Genomic DNA, 17,565 nt, shown 5'->3' with positions numbered 1-17,565 from the left:
TTAACAGATGGGTTAAAACTTAAATAAGAAAACTAAAGTAAATGTACGGAAAGAGTGAACATTGTAAGGTGGCATATCTTTCTTTTTTATGAATTTTATTTATTTTTTATACAGGTTCTTATTAGTTACCTATTTTATACATATTAGTGTATACATGTCAATCCCAATCACCCAATTCATACCACCACCACCACCACCACCCCACCTGCCACTTTCCCTCTTGGCGTCCATACGTTTGTTCTCTACATCTATGTCTCTATTTCTGCCATGCAAACCGGTTCATCTGTACCATTTTTTAAGATTCCACACATATGCGTAAATACACGATATTTGTTTTTCTCTTTCTGACTTCCTTCACTCTGTATGACACTCTCTAGATCCATCCATGTCTCTATAAATGACCAAATTTCATCCCTTTTTATGACTAATATTCCATTGTATATATGTACCACAACTTCTTTATCCATTCGTCTATCAGTGGGCATTTAGGTTGCTTCTATGACCTGGCTATTGTAAATAGTGCTGCAATTAACACTGGGGTGCATGTGTATTTCTGAATTATTGCTTTCTCTGGGTATATGCCCAGTAGTGGGGTTGCTGGGTCATATGGTAGTTCTATTTTTAGATTTTTAAGGAATCTCCATACTGTTCTCCATAGTGGCTTATCAATTTACATTCCCACCAACAGTGCAAGAGGGTGCCGTTTTCTCCACACCCTCTCCAGCATTTCTTGTTTGTAGATTTTCTGACGATGCCCTTCCTAACTGGTGTGAGGTGATACCTCATTGTAGTTTTGATTTACATTTCTCTAATAATTAGTGAAGTTGAGCAACTTGTCATGTGCTTCTTGGCCACTGTATGTATTCTTTGAAGAAATGTCTATTTAGGTCTACTGCTCATTTTTTGATTGGGTTTTTTGTTTTTTTAATATTGAGCTGCATAAGCTGTTTATATATTTTAGAGATTAATCCTTTGTCCATTGATTTGTTTGCAAATATTTTCTCCCATTCTGAGGGCTGTCTTTTCATCTTGTTTGTACAGTTTCCTTTGCTTTGCAAAAGCTTTTAAGTTTTATTAGGTCCCATGTGTTTATTTTGTTTTTATTTCCATTACTCTAGGAAGTGGATCAAAAAAAGATCTTGCTGTGATTTACGTCAAAGAGTGTTCTTCCTATGTTTTCCTCTAAGAGTTTTATAGTGTCCAGTCTTACATTTAAATCTCTAATCCATTCTGAGTTTATTTTTGTGTATGGTGTTAGGGAGTGTTCTAATTTCATTCTTTTACATGTAGCTGTCCAGTTTTCCCATCACCACTTATTGAAGAGGCTGTCTTTTCTCCATTGTATATCCTTGCCTCCTTTGTCATAGATTAGTTGACCATAGGTGCGTGGGTTTATCTCTGGGCTTTCTATCCTGTTCCATTGATCTATATTTCTGTTTGTGTGCCAGTACCATACTGTCTTGATTAGTGTAGCTTTGTGGTATAGTCTGAAGTCAGGGAGTCTGATTCCTGCAGCTCCGTTTTTTTCCCTCAAGACTGCTTTGGCTATTTGGGGTCTTTTGTGTCTCCATACAAATTTTAAGATTTTTTTGTTCTAGTTCTGTAAAAAATGCCACTGGTAATTTGATATGGATTGCACTGAATCTGTAGATTGCTTTGGGTAGTACTGTCATTTTCACAATATTGATTCTTCCAATCCAAGAACATGGTATATCTCTCCATCTGTTTGTGTCATCTTTGATTTCTTTCATCAGTGTCTTACAGTTTTCTGCATACAGGTCTTTTGTCTCCTTAGGTAGGTTTATTCCTAGGTATTTTATTCTTTTTGTTGCAATGGTAAATGGGGTTGCTTCCTTAATTTCTCTTTCTGAACTTTTGTTGTTAGTGTATAGAAATGCAAAAGATTTCTGTGCATTAATTTTGTATCCTGAAACTTTACCAAATTCATTGATTAGCTCTAGTAGTTTTCTGGTAGCATCTTTAGGATTCTCTATGTATAGTATCATGTCATGCAAACAGTGACAGTTTTACTTCTTCTTTTCCAATTTGTATTCCTTTTCTTTTTCTTCTCTGATTGCCGTGGCTAGGACTTCCAAAACTATGTTGAATAATAGTCATAAGAGTGGACATCCTTGTCTTGCTCCTGATCTTAGAGGAAATGCTTTCAGTTTTTAACCATTGAGAATGATATTTGCTGTGGGTTTGTCATATATGGCCTTTATTATGTTGAGGTAGGTTCCCTCTATGCCCACTTTCTGGAGAGTTTTTATTATAAATCGGTGTTGAATTTTGTCAAAAGCTTTTTCTGCATCTATTGAGATGATCATGTGGTTTTTATTCTTCAGTTTGTTAATATGGTTTATCACATTGATTGATTTGTGTATATTGAAGAATCCTTGCATCCCTGGGATAAATCCTACTTGATCATGGTGTACGATCCTTTTAATGTGTTGTTGGATTCTGTTTCCTAGTATTTTGTTGAGGATTTTTGCATCTATACTCATCAGTGATATTGGTCCGTAATTTTTTTTTGTAGAATCTTTGTCTAGTTTTGGTATCAGGGTGATGAGTTAGAATGAGTTTGGGAGTGTTCCTTCCTCTGCGATTTTTTGGAAGGGTTTCAGAAGGATGGGTGTTAGCTCTTCTCTAAATGTTTGATAGAATTCACCTGTGAAGCCATCTGGTCCTAGACTTTTGTTTGTTGGAAGGTTTTTAATCACAGTTTCAATTTCATTACTTGTGATTGGTCTGTTCATATTTTCTATTCCTTCCTGGTTCAGTCTTGGAAGGTTATACCTTTCTAAGAATTTGTTCATTTCTTCCAGGTTGTCTATTTTATTGGCATAGAGTTGCTCCTAGTAGTCTCTTATGAAGCTTTGTATTTCTGCGGTGTCCATTGTAACTTCTTTTTCATTTCTAATTTTATTGATTTGAGTCCTCTCCCTCTTTTTCTTGATGAGTCTGGCTAAAGGTCTGTCAATTTTGTATATCTTCTCAAATAACAAGCTTTTAGTTTTATTGATCTTTGCTATTGTTTTCATTATTACTTATTATTTATTATTTATTTATTATTACTTATTTCTGCTCTGATCTTTATGATTTCTTTCCTTCTACTAACTTTGGGTTTTGTTTGTTCTTCTTACTATAGTTCCTTTGGGTGTCAGCTTAGATTGAGATTTTTCTTGTTTCTTGAGGTAGGCTTGTATTGCTATATACTTCCCTCTTAGAACTGCCTTTGCTGCATCCCATAGGTTTTTGGATCATCGTGTTTTCATTGTCATTTGTCTCTAGGTATTTTTTGATTTCCTCTTTGATTTCTTCAGTGATCTCTTGTTTATTTAGTAACGTATTGTTTAGCCTCTATGTGTTTGTGTGTTTTACGTTTTTTTCCCTGTAATTCATTTCTAATCTCATAGCATTGTGGTCGGAAAACATGCTTGATATGATTTCAGTTTTCTTAAATTTACCGAGGCTTGATTTGTGACCCAAGATGTGATCTATCCTGGAGAATGTTCTGTGTGCACTTGAGAAGAAAGTGTAATCTGCTGTTTTTGGATGGAATGTCCTATAAATATCAATTAAATCTATCTGGTCTATTGTGTCATTTAAAGCTTGTGTTTCCTTATTAATTGTCTGTCTGGATGATCTGTCCATTGGTGGAAGTGAGGTGTTAAAGTCCCCCACTATTATTGTGTTACTGTCGATTTCCTCTTTTACAGCTGTTAGCAGTTGCCTTATGTATTGAGGTGCTCCTATGTTGGGTGCATATATATTTATAATTGTTATATCTTCTTGGATTGATCCCTTGATCATTACATAGTGTCCTTCCTTGTCTCTTGTAACATTCTTTATTTTAAGTTTATTTTATCTGATATGAGTATTGCTGCTCCAGCTTTCTTCTGATTTCCATTTGCATGGAATATTTTTTCTATCCCCTCACTTTCAGTCTGTCTGTGTCTCTAGGTCTGAAGTGGGTCTCTTGTAGATAGCGTATATATGGGTCTTGTTTTTGTATCCATTCAGCAAGCCTGTGTCTTTCGCTTGGAGCATTTAATGCATTCATGTTCAAGGCAATTATCGATATGTATGTTCCTATTACCATTTTCTTAATTGTTATGAGTTTGTTTTTATAGGTCCTTTTCTTCTCTTGTGTTTCCCATTTAGAGAAGTTCCTTTAGCATTTGTTGTAGAGCTGGTTTGGTGGTGCTGAATTCTCTTAGCTTTTGCTTGTCTGTAAAGATTTTGATTTCTCCGTCGAATCTGAATGAGATCCTTGCCGCGTAATCTTGGTTGTAGGTTCTTCCCTTTCATCACTTTACATATATCGTGTCACTCCCTTCTGGCTTGTAGAGTTTCTGCTGAGAAATCAGCTGTTAACCTTATGGGAGTTCCCTTGTATGTTGTCATTTTCCCCCTGCTGCTTTCAATAATATTTCTTTGTCTTTTATTTTTGCCAATTTGATTACTGTGTGTCTCGGCATGTTTCTCCTTGGGTTTATCCTGCCTGGGACTCTCTGTGCTTCCTGGACTTGGGTGGCTATTTCCTTTCTCACGTTAGGGAAGTTTTCGACTGTAATCTCTTCAAATATTTTCTCGGGTCCTTTCTCTCTCTCTTCTCCTTCTGAGACCCCTATAATGCAAAAGTTGTTGTGTTTAATGCTGTCCCAGAGGTCTCTTAGGCTGTCTTCATTTCTTTTCATTCTTTTTTCTTTATTCTGTTCCATGGCAGTGCATTCCACCATTCTGTCTTCCAGGTCACTTATCCGTTCTTCTGCCTCAGTTACTCTGCTATTGATTCCTTCTAGTGTATTTTTCATTTCAGTTATTGTATTTTCATCTCTGTTTGTTTGTTCTTTAATTCTTCTAGGTGTTTGTTCTTTAATTCTTCTAGGTCTTTGTTGAATATTTCTTGCATCTTCTCGATCTTTGCCTCCATTCTTTTTCTGAGGTCCTGGATCATCTTCACCATCATTATTGTGAATTCTTTTTCTGGAAGGCTGCCTATCTCCACTTCATTTAGTTGTTTTTCTGGGGTTTTATCTTGTTCCTTCATCTGGTATGAAGTCCTCTGCCTTTTCATTTTGTCTATCTTTCTGTGAATATGGTCTTTCCTTCCACAGGCTGCAGAATTGTAGTTCTTCTTGCTTCTGCTATCTGCCCTCTTGTGGATGAGGCTACCTAAGATGCTTGTGGCATATCTTTCTAAGTTAAACTAAAGCATCAATACAATCATGATAAAAATACAAAAATCATTTTTAATTTAAATTAGACAAGCTGATTTTAAAATTCAATGAAAAATAAACAATAGCCAGAAAACAAAATTTCAAAAATAAGAGTGAAGGGGTCTTCTGCCAGACATTAAAATACCTTATAAAACAGCTGTAATTGGGGACATCAGGTGGCAGAGTAGGATGATGTGGAGCTCACCTCCCCCAACAAACACATCAAAATACATCTACATGTGGAGCAACTCTCACTGCAAACAACCTGGAGGCTGGCAGAAAGGTTCTTCTACAACCAAGGCTGTAAGAAAATCCTCACAGAGTTGGTGGGAAGGGAGGAGAAGCAATCAGCTCAGGACCCACACCCCTAGCAAGGGACACAGAAAAAAAGGGGGATATCTCAGGCTCAGGGACCCTCTCTGGGGAGTGAGGGGTTTGAGCCACATATTGGGCACCCCAACCCTAGGGCTCAACACCAGGAAGATAAGTCCTGAATTGTGTCCCCCTCAAAATTCATATGTTGTAGTCCTGGCCACTTGTACCTCATAATGTGACCTTATTTGGGAATAGGGTCATTACTGATGTAGTTAGCTAAGACAAGGTCATATTGGAGTAGGGTGGTTCCTTAATTCAATATGACTAGTGTCCTTATAATAAGGGAAAATTTGGGCACATAAAAGACACAGGGAGAACACCATGTGAAGATAATGGCAGAGATCAGGGTGATGCTTTTACAACCCAAGGAATGTCAAAGATTGCCAGCAGACTACCAGAATCTTGGGGAGAGGCATGAAACAAATTCTTTCTCACAGGTTGTTGCAGAAGGAATCACCTCCACTGACATCTTGATACCAGACTTATAGCCTCCAGAACTGTGAGACAATAAATTTCTGTTATTTAAGCCATCTAGTTTGCGGTACCTCGTTAAGCAGCCCTAGAAAACGAATACAGACCCCTAACCCATACTATATATGAAAATTAACTAAAAATGAATTATACATCTAAATGCAAGAGCTAAAGCTATAAAACTCTTAGAACAAAATATAGGCATAAATCTTGTGACATTGGATTAGGCAATTGTTTCTTAGATAGGACACCAAGGCACAAGCAACAGCAATAAAATGATAAACATATATTTCTAAGAGATATTGCCCTAGTCCAACCCAACATTATCTCTCCCCTGGATGGCTTCAGTAGCCTCCATCCTTGCCTCACTACAGTATATCCTCACACAGCAGCCTAAGTCAGATCATGTTGCTTTTGCACTTAAAATTTTCCAATGGCACCTGTCGCACTCAGAATTAAAGCCAACATCCTTTCAGACTTCCCGGGCAATCCAATGGTTAGGGCTCCGAGCTGCCACTGCAGGGGGCGCAGGTTGAATCCCTGGTCAGAGAGCTAAGATCCCACATGCCACACGGCATGGCCAAAACAACAACAACAAAAACCCAATATCCTTTCATAGCCTCTAAAGCCATATGATCTGCTCCCAGTCATCTCCTACCACCCCCCTCACTCAATTTATTCCAGCCACAGCAACCTTCTTGGCTGGAACAAGCTGAGCTCATTCTGACTTAAGATTTTATCATTTGGTGTTCCCTCTGCCTAGAATCTCCTCCAAGATTTCCCCAGGACTCATTCCTTCACCTCCTCCCTGTCTCCATCCTCCAGTGACATCCTTGTCATTTTTCCAATGCCAGTGACCATCCTATCACAACCACTACTCCCTCTGTCACTATTCCCCTGCTAGATTTTTCTCTTACACACTTACCTCCAGGAGAGCAGGGACTTTGTTTCAATTTATTGTATCCTCAACATTCATAGTGACTGGCACATAGTAAGAGCTAAATAAATTGTTGTCATTATTATTGTTGATAATAATTAAAAGTTGGAGAGGCAGTGACAATGCCATTCCCATTTGAAAGCTGAAGTGCCTCACAAGGGTCCACACCTTAGGACCTAACACACAGAAATGAACCAATATTTTTTTAAAAAAATCCTTCTAAGGGCATTTGGCATATGGGCAAGTAGTGATTTGGAATATTACTGATCACATTATTACATGTATTCATTACATACTCAACTGTTCTGTAAATTCCTTGTTGGTAGGACTCAGCCTGGTTCTCTTTAAATCCCCAATAGCGGTATTGCTCAAACTGCCCTATTCATAGAAATTGCCTGAGGATCCTGTGAACATGCAGATTGATTAGGAGGTGAGAGATGGGGCCTGAGACTTCATTTCTAACAAGCTCCCAGATGATGGAGATACTGCTGGTCCAGAACCACACTTTGAGAACCAAGGTCTTCAGCACCTGGCACAGGGCTTTCCACAGGGTGGCTTAGTCAGCGTTGAGTGATGCATGGATGGATGGATGGATGCACTGACTGATACTGGTTGGTACTAGGTAGGTGGCAGGGTGGAGGAAGGGTTCAGAAGGAAAGTTTAAATCCAGAAAAGAAAGTAGCAGCTAGAATCTCTCTCTCCTTCCCTTTCCCCTCAGTCTTAGCAGAGATTAATTTGGACCCACCCAACATTATCCCTTCTCTGAGTTTTCCATCTTTCACTAAAATACAGAGGGGTGGTATACAGTCCTCCTAGACAAACCCTTCATGTATTGGTGGTACAGCATACCCTGACAGGGTAACCAACTCAACTCAGTTTGCCTGGGACTTTCCAAGTTTTAGCACTTAGAGTTCCACGTCCCAATTATAACACTGAAAGTCTTGCGTCCTGGGAAACCCCTCAGTCCCAGGAAACTGGGACAGTTGACCAGTCTGCCTGTGTGAGTCACTCTGTGTAGAGGACAAAGCTGATTGAGTCACCTGTCTGCCCTGGAGGTATCTGCAGTCCAGTGGCAGAGTCGAGTGGGGAAGGATGGTGTGGCCTGAACTGCAAAGGTAACTTTATAGGAAGATCAAAGACACTTATACATCTGGTGGGAAGACTCAAACCAATAATTATTGGGTTAATATAGAGTGTGATCTTTCACTCTGAGCACCACAGACCATCTGGCTCCCTCCTTAAATCACTGAGAAATAAGGGCAAGCTTGTTCGGTTTTATGTGTAGAGAAGAAAAAAGCAGGCCTCTTGATTTTCTCTATAAAGCCAAGTAAATTCAGAAATCAACTGTTCCTTTGAACAATGAATTTGTAGCCAGGCAACACTACTTTAATAAGTGTTCTAAGCCACGAATCTTTGGCCAACAGAATAAACAATGACAAAAGTCCAAGGCATTAAGGAAAAATTTTTATGCTCTAAAAATCATATATTAACATATAAAGCATGAGTGTTCCTGAGATTCTTGCAGTCTGGCTGGGTTGTTTTAAACAGGTTGTGTCCCTCAGAAAGCATGGGGAGATCCTTGGTTGCCATGGCACTAAGACCCAATGCACGGGGCTGATGCTGGCAAGCCCCGCTGACCTCTCCATACCCCACTACTCAAATGGTAGTTGGCTTTGCCTGCTAGCCAAGTATCTGAGTGTACGTCATTTTACAAACATTTGTGAAACACCCACTAAGTTCCTAGTGGGCCAGGCCTGTACTTCACATTTGCAAATGTTTTTAATTTTCAAGGGACTTTCCCACCTGTTGGCTCATTTTAATCTCACTCAAAACTAAGAGTTCTAAGCATTGTTCAGCCCATTGCATGGGTAAGACAGCATGTTGAGGTAGAAGCAGCAGGAGCCTTGGCGTCCCGCAATCCTGGTTTGCATCCTAGCTCTACCTCTTTCCATCGGGAAGCCTTGGGCAAGTCACTCTTCTCTTAGAAATACTATTATCTCATCTGAAAAAATGTGGATAATAATTCCACCTTTCCAGCGGCTGTAAGTATTTAGGGTGTGCGACTACCTAGAAGAGGTACTCAGTAAACGATCCTGTGCCCATCCTCATCACTGTTAGGAAACTAAGTCCCATAGAAGTATCTGAAACTTCTAAGGTCACACTTCTGACTTTGGCACGCTGAAAACCCAGGCACATGTCCTAACTCCCCCTCCTAGTGTCATTTCCACTTGATCAGATTGTCCCAATGACTCAGTGATTGACCCAGTGATGCCTGACACCATCAGCCAAACTATGGTCCTTTATGTGGCAAGTGAGTTCATCTAAGGGCTCAAATGTCTATTACTCATTGGAAGAAATGCTGATGGCAGAAAACAGAAAGCTGTGAATCACAGTGGCTACAGAATTTATTACACGGCAGGACTAGATGCCTGCAGACTGGCAAGAATGCTAGCTTCAGAGGTTCAGATGCAATGCAGGTGCCCCCGGATTACCAATGTCTGCAGCTCTGGAAGGCTCCACAGAATCCAGTCTGGGCTCCACGTTTAGGAAGAGGCCTCCTCCACTGGCATTGACGGCAAGACCAGAGGGTCTCACCAACATTGAAATCTGATGCACTCCAACGGGCAGCAGGCCTGTCTGACACACCACATTCGTTTGGTTTGAGAAGATAACTTTGCAACTTGTTTTGTTCACTGTAACCTGCAAGGCCTCGGAGTCACCAGAGAAACTATTTCCAGTAATATAGACCAGTAGGTCAATGTCATCTTAAAAGAAGAAAGAAATTAAAAGAAAGAAAACATTTCTCAGTGATATCACTCCATTTACAAGAACTCTGTCAAATATTCATTCCCTCTCACCTTCCTCTCCCAAAATTCAAGGAATTAAATGCTGATTCATGTATTGGAATCTATATTGATTTTAATAGCGTAGAGCCCTCATCTTAAATTTTCTCAAACTAGTGATGAGAAATCACTAGTCAACAAAAAATGGGGAAAAAAATAAAAATAAACAATATTTCAAAACAAGGGACAAAGAGAATACAACATTTTAAGTCATCAAAAATCCACCATTTCGGGACTTCCCTGGCAGTCCAGTGGTTAAGGCTCTGCACTTCCACTGCAGGAGGTACGGGTTCGAACCCTGGTCAGGGAACTAAGATCCCACATGCCGCATGATGCAGCCAAGAAATTAAAAAAAAAAAATCCACCATTTCAAATCATAACCATTTCATTTAGATTGGCTAAAAAATTCACCTTCTGCTGCATCACTCATCATCCACCCCATGAACGGACACACCTTCTACCCACACATCACCAGGTACACGGCCTCCAACAAGTCACTCTCAGTCTAAAGTTCATGCACAGAAACAGACCCACAGACATAGAAGACAAACTTATGGTTATCAAAGGGGAAAGAGGTGGAGGAGGGATAAATTAGGAGGTTGGGATTAACATACACACACTACTATATATAAAACAGATAACCAGCAAAGACCGAACATATAACACAGGGAGCTATACTCAATATTTGTAATAACCTATAAGGGAAAAGAATCTGAAAAAGCATATATATATATATATATATATATATATATATATATATATATGTATGTATATATGTGCATATATATGTATATATGTGTGTATATATATATATATGTGTAACTGAATCACTGTACTGAAACTAACATGACATTGTAAATCAATTATACTTCAATAAAAAAATAAAGTTCACGCCCATCTCAATGCCAAGTGCACATCATACCGAGGGCATACCACACAGAGTGGACACTGGGAGTTGACCCTTCAAGGTATTGGAAGGAACAGGAACCTGAACAATGAGCTGGTATGTCGTTCACTTGCACAACCACCTGGAAAAGACAAAAGCATTAAAAGCAAACGTACATGTTTCATATGCTCAAGGGTATTAATAAAGTACTTGCGAAGTTTGCCCAAATTAAAATGTGTTAATGATTCACTTATTCTCTTTTTCTCCTTCTATTTTCCAGTAATAGACCCTAAATTGTAAAGCATGACTCCAAACATGTTAGGCTTTTTTAAAACGATGGTAAATAAGCAGAAACCTAACATTTTTGCAATTAAATATGTTCAATCTGGAGTAAATTCCCTCTCTGTCACAAAGAAGTAAATTCAAACTGAGTGAGAACTTTTTATCACTTTATATTTTCAACTGAGTACCTACTTCCTGTGAAAAGCCCTGTCTTTGCTGGTAAATGCCAGTGAAGTAGGCACCTCTGTTCTACCATTGCTACATGGATGTATAACTGAAGATCAGAGTGTATTTGGACATTTGGCTTGGGGTCTTTTTCATCCTAGAATGGGAGGTCCCCAAGAATAAATTATATGTCTTTTCCTCTCACTGGGGCTAAGGTTAATCTAATAGAACTCTACAATACTTGGAGATAAGAAAGGTGAAAAAGATTGAACTCTGATTCTCTACATATAAAATAAGGATTAAAAGCACACACACTATATTCATGATAGTGTTTGCTTATAAGGGAAGGGGTACTGGGATAGCATGAAGGCACAGGTGATAAGAAACTCTTCATCTGTAATGTTTCACGTTATTCATAAAGACCAAAAAAATAAAATAAATACAGCAAATGTTGGCAATTGTTAATCCTCGTTTGGGTACCCAGGTGTTGGTTATATTATTCTTTATAGTTTTTGCATTTCAAAATTGTCTCTAATTAAAAGCAGATGACTTATAACAAGAGTATGGGCAGATGGGAAATAGCAAAGGACATTTTAAAGAGAAAAGGGGTTGACTTAGCTCATTTACTTTCCAAGGCCACTGTGTGGAGGTATAAATCATATGTAGCTAGAGAGGTTCTCTATTTTTGGTACCATAGTAGCATCAATAATTATAATAACAGGATGTTGTACTTACAAAGCACTTATATTTTCAGCGTGTACTCTCCATACCCTGCGGAGGTAGCAAAGCACAGCCACAACTGCCTCTGTTTTGCGAATTAGAAAGCTGACCCTTAGGATTGGTCCACATTACAAATCAGGAGGGGCTGCAGTAGACCTGAAACTAGTACTTCACTTTGGGTGGCCCATCCGCTCTCACCTGAGTGTACTGGTTGGCAGTGACCAACATGTCTCCAAATATGGGTCCAAGGAAGACTCCACCATCATATACCACACGAGTGGTTACAGCAGGGTTCACTCCCGTTAGGTTTTCATCAGATACCTAAGATGGTTACAGTTCTGGTGAATTCTGCCATGGAATGAAGTCTAATCTTGCTTAAAACAAATAACAAAGGGTGTTTTCACATTCTGTTTAAGATAATCAGATAGCTAGAAAGTGAAAATGGAGAGACGGGGCTTGAAATCTAGTAACCTAATAGTAAGTAATGGCTAATGAAAGCCCCAGTAGACTAGAAGAATATTTATATGCAAGTAGAGTTACCCAAAACAATGCACACTATACTGATCTTCTATGTCTTGAGATATTTTGTTTCCATGTGTTTTTCTATTTTACAAGTTTTCAATCCAAAATCTTAAAATAAAATGTCAGGAAACAAGTGCCATGAGATGACTCCTATCCTTCCTCCATCTCCACCCAAGAATTTTGTTTGAAAACCAGATGACCCACAATACCAAATAACAAGAATAAAATTTCATCTCGGGTTTCACTTCATAAAACCAAATGCTAGATGATCGTTAGATTATTTTTTAAAACCCTAAATATGCAAGAGCATCTGGTTTTGTCATTATCCAAAGACAGCAAATCCTTTCCTAAACTTCCTTCTGCTGTGCCATCTGCCTCCATGATAATCTAAGTCAATCACACCTGCTTAAATTATCCAATAACAGATGTAAAATTATTGTATGGTGGACACTGACCAACAACTTCTCTACCTACATCAAGTTAGAAAAGGTGATGTTGGGTTTAAACTGCTTTATCAGGAATATGAGATATAAAATACGTCTTGAAAACTTTCAGAAAGATCATTGAACCCCTTTATTTGAATATTCCAACAAAATTCACAAATCATGACAGTTTTCATTCATATAATTCTGATTTTTTTTCACAAAATTGCTCCAGAGCACCAAATCCACAAAACCAAAAGGGATACCATACATACCCTTATAAAGCTGGGCAAGTCCCCAACCTGGTTGGACCAGGAGAGAGTCCACACATGTTCATAGCAAGACTTTAGATCCTCCATCACAGTGAAGTCACTGACATTAAGGTACCTAGATGTGAAGTCATCAGCGTTGGTTTGTAAGAGCTTTTGGAGGTGACTAGCTGAGATGTGCACAGGGACAGCTGTGGGAGAAGGTCATGATATAAAAAGTACAGGACACTAATTAGTCTACCTTGCAGCATCTCATCATCAAGACAGCAGAGAATACACATCAGAATGCCTACTACACATGCAGAGACCATCAAGTTCAAGAAGATCCTCAGTCCAGTTAAGCCATTTTTAGGGCAAATATAAGTAGGTGCTCACTTTTTATATCACGGTCCCTTTAATCAGCATCACATCTCTCAAGCAGAGAATACAATCGCATCAGACAAACCTATCTCAACTGTCAACTCAAAATGTAAATTCCAGACACCCTGGTTATCCCTGAAAGTCTAATTAAATATTGGGTTTTCCCCGGAAGAATTTAGCTGGCCCTGTGAACAGGGAAAAGTTGGCTGGCCACCTTTCATAAGGAGTAGGGAAGGCACAAAGCAGCTGACACCCATAAAAACTTAGCCAACCAAGCTGAGGAATGTTGGCATTGAACTTCGGTTTCTCCATTACAATTTCCTTTAAGCCCAACCACCTGCTTCCCCATCTCACATCCCCGTAGAGAAATAACAGCACTTTGGGCTTAAGCCTTGCTGTGTTTTAACGTTGTTTCATGCTTTACCAAAAGTTTCCATTTCCTTAGGTACTCCCAACATCTCTGTGAGGCGGGTCATCTAGATATCCTAACACCTCCTTGAGAGATGAAGAAAATGAAACCCAGTGTGATTCAGAAGCTTGTCAACCAAGTGAGAGGGGTTTAGATTAAAACCCAGGTTGCCTTCTACCTACTCAAGAGCTTTCCTTTTGAATCCCACACTGCCCTGGAGTGTTAGTGAAATACCACTGTATTTCCAAAATGCAAACAAAATTCTCATCTTTTTAAAAAAGATTTTATATGTCATTTGAGGGCCATTTCAAATGGCCAGGTGAAGGCTGGCTTTCCCCCTAGTTGTTCTACAGGCAGTGATGTGAGGAGTATCAGCAACAGGATATGACAGCAGGAAAAGTCTCTCTATAGACAGGTTCCAGCTTTCTCATTTGTGAGAAGGAAAACAGCAAAGTAATGGGCTTCATAGAGGTAGGGTTCTGATGCACTTATTCACCCACTTATCAGACTCCAATAGCCCAGGGGCCATCAACTTTTCCTAACTTGCCCTACTAGAGTAAAAACTCCACTCCATTCCTCCAGCCAAGAAGATTCTTTGCAAGTCAAGCATCTTTCTGCTTGAGAGGGCAGAAGACTCCTGGACCATATGCCAATTTATATACGGCCATTCTTGAGTTCTCCTAAGCCTCCTTTCTGATTCCCCTATGTTTTTACCAAATAAATAACATATTATAATCACGTCTAATCCTGTCCTTTGTGAGATGTGTATGTACTTGAAGACTTAGAAACTGTTCTACCCTCATCGCAGCTGAAAGCTCTTTCTACATGTGTTATGATTCCTAAAATCCTCAATATCATCTGGTGTCACTGTGGAGTTTAATTTGGAAGGGCCGTGGCTACCGTGGATTTTGGCCTAGGAAACTCTAGAGAGAAGAGGACCGAACTGAGAAGTAAAGACTCAAGTTCATACCTGGACCCTGCCATCAACTATTTCTATGAGCTTTGGGCAAGCCTGAGTATAGTGGGCTGAATGGTGGCCCTCAAAAAGATATGTCAGTGCCCTGATCCCAGGAAACTATGAACATTACTTTATAAAGCAAAAGATGTGGTTAAGGATCTTGAGAAGAGGAGTTCATCCTGGATTATCCAGGTGGGCCCTAAACTCACTCATACACAGAAGAGGAAGAGACAGTGTGACCAGGGAGGCAGGGGTTGGAGTGATGCGCCTGCAGCCAAGGGATGCTGGCAGCCACCAGATCCTGCAAGACGTAGGAAACAGATCCTCCCCTAGAGCCTGAGGAGGGAGAGTGGCCCTGACAACAACTTGACTGTGGACTCTGACCTCCAGAACTGGAAGAGAATAGATTTCTGTCGTTTTAAGCCACCAAGGTTGTATAATTTGCTATGACAGCCCCAGGAAGCTAATCCACTCAGTTTCCACATCTACAAAACTAAAAGATTGGGATCATATTAACAATGATATGCTGCTGTTATTGTCCAGATCTTCAACTTTAAGAAGGTCATTCTCAGACATTGGAAAACAAAATAACTTTAAGACTGTCACCCTGCCTGGCAGGATGTTGTAAAATGAGAAACACTGCATTCCCAATGGCCCCTTTACCAGGAATCACTGTGTTAGAAAGCTGGATGCGAAAGTGTCCTCCTAAAGGTGGACTTGTCCTCTGTAGTCTCTGTGTTGTCACCTGGACCAACCCGGATCCTTCTTCTGCTCCTCCAGTGGGCACAGAGCTGTGACATATCAGAAGCAAAGCATTAACCATGGGGACCCTCCAGCAGCTGCTCCAGTAAGAACATAGCTCCATCTCAAAGACCAGCGGTCTCCCATGTTTCCAGACCATGAGCTCAAGCTCCCAAATACTGTGCACCCCTCTCCCATCACAGCAGAGAAAATGTAAGGTAAATATGAGGGTTCTTTAGGGCGTTCCACAGTTCCCCTCTACTGGTCCTGGAAGCAGAGGGATGCAGAGCAAAGAGTGATGACTCTGGTCTCCACAGCTCTGGTCCTGACGCAGAGTGGAAGGAGAACCCAGTGTTCTCTAACCGCATTTGCACGGTCAGATGAAAACTTGGGCCCTAGTCCACAGAGCCTCTGCACTCAGTATCCCCAGCAGAAACAGGCCACTCCATCTAGTGGAGTCCTTATCCAGCACCTGTATGCAAACACAATGCCTGACTAATCCTGCTTTTAATATAATAAATAGGTCAAATAAATCATGACACACCATGAGATGGAATACTATTCAGCCATTAAAAACCATATCTAGAAGCAGGCTTAATGAAATGGGGAAATATTCCATTTATACCAGTAGGTGAAAAGGGCATGTTACAAATATAGTGTCTTATGTGTGGTCCCAATCTGAGATTTAAAAAGTAAATATATACATGTATATATGCATACAAAAACTGCTTGGGGAAAAGGCTGTTAGAATATGGATCCAATGCATTAACAGAAGTTATCTCTGAGCAGAGGGATTCTGAGTGCTTTGTAACTTTTTCTAAGTGTTTTTCTGTATTTTCCTAATTTTCAACAACAAACATGTGTGATTTCAATCAATAATATTACTTAAGTGCTACATATTGATGTGCATACTTAAACCATACAGAAGTAGACTGATACTATCTGTTTGGGGGGCCACTCTGAAGGTTGTCCTGACTTGCTCAGGCTAGAGGCTTCCAGAAGGAAGTAAGGGACTTGAGGAAAACTCAGAAAGGGAGGTTGTGGGAATTCCCTGGTGGTCCAGTGGTTAGGACTCTGCGCTTCCACAGTAGTGGGCACGGGTTTGATCCCTGGTCAGGGAACTAAGATCCCGAATGCCACGTGGCCAAAAAAAAAGGAAAAAAAAGGAGGTTGTGAGGACCCCTCTAAGTGTGGACCTAAATTACACTCCATCATTTCAGAGTTAATAACTACATAATTCAGTAGGTCTGGAGCACAGGACCACGGGCTGGCTAATCTGACAGCTCCCTCTCCACCACTGAAGCTCTTTCCTTCCTTCATTCTATTGATGATTTCTGTGTCTGTCCTGCCCAGAGGCCCATGAAACACTAAGTCAAGGAAAATGGAGCACAGATTCAAGGTTTCTTTGCCTACTTTTCACACACTGTCCAAAGCATAGTATAAGTAGGAAGAACTCATTTTGAAACATGTTAGAAAGAGATGGGAAGAAAAAAGAAATTTTAAAGACAAGGCATCTCAATTCTTCCCATCCTACTTGGATTTTAGTGAAAAATTAAAAGAACAAATTACAGCATACATGTGTTCCAAGAGCTTGGGGGAGACTGATTCTTAGTTACTGCTTTGTAAACTGTGGCCAGAGAGGTTTGATTATTGAAGAACCAATGCTTATGGGGCTCTAGTGCCATCTGGTGGTGAGCTCTTAGAACTGGCTGGTTTTGTTCCTTTGACTATTTCCTTTGGCCTCAAATGATTCCAATAAGATTAATAAATGGGGAATGGAAGGAGAGGAACAAGGTTTTCCTGTCAAACAGTGGTAATGTGAACCTCTGAAAAGCATAAAAATACAACTACCTGTAAACAAATTCACTAGGAACTAGTTCTCAAAATGTAGTCCCCAGATCAATAGAATCAGCATTGCCTGGGAACTCATTAGAAATGCAAACTATCAGGCCCTGCCTCAAACCAACTGAACTATGATGGTGT

General features: G+C 39.9%; 1 protein-coding gene across 1 annotated transcript in view; it reads right to left on the bottom strand.

Moving 5' to 3' along the window:
* The window catches only part of PKHD1 (PKHD1 ciliary IPT domain containing fibrocystin/polyductin), a 426,879-nt gene that overhangs the window by 374,562 nt on the left and 34,752 nt on the right, over positions 1 to 17,565 (bottom strand). Inside the window, exons 22-26 of the mRNA XM_060110064.1 lie at positions 15,505 to 15,632; positions 13,121 to 13,305; positions 12,100 to 12,222; positions 10,771 to 10,876; positions 9,498 to 9,770 (exon numbers count right to left, since the gene is read on the bottom strand). Of these exons, the coding sequence (XP_059966047.1) occupies positions 9,498 to 9,770; positions 10,771 to 10,876; positions 12,100 to 12,222; positions 13,121 to 13,305; positions 15,505 to 15,632 (815 nt within the window). The remainder of the gene's footprint in view (positions 1 to 9,497; positions 9,771 to 10,770; positions 10,877 to 12,099; positions 12,223 to 13,120; positions 13,306 to 15,504; positions 15,633 to 17,565) is intronic.

Source organism: Mesoplodon densirostris, chromosome 10 (assembly GCF_025265405.1).
Source record: "Mesoplodon densirostris isolate mMesDen1 chromosome 10, mMesDen1 primary haplotype, whole genome shotgun sequence".
NCBI classification, from domain to species: Eukaryota; Metazoa; Chordata; class Mammalia; order Artiodactyla; family Ziphiidae; genus Mesoplodon; species Mesoplodon densirostris.
This window is presented reverse-complemented; position numbering and strand designations above follow the sequence as displayed.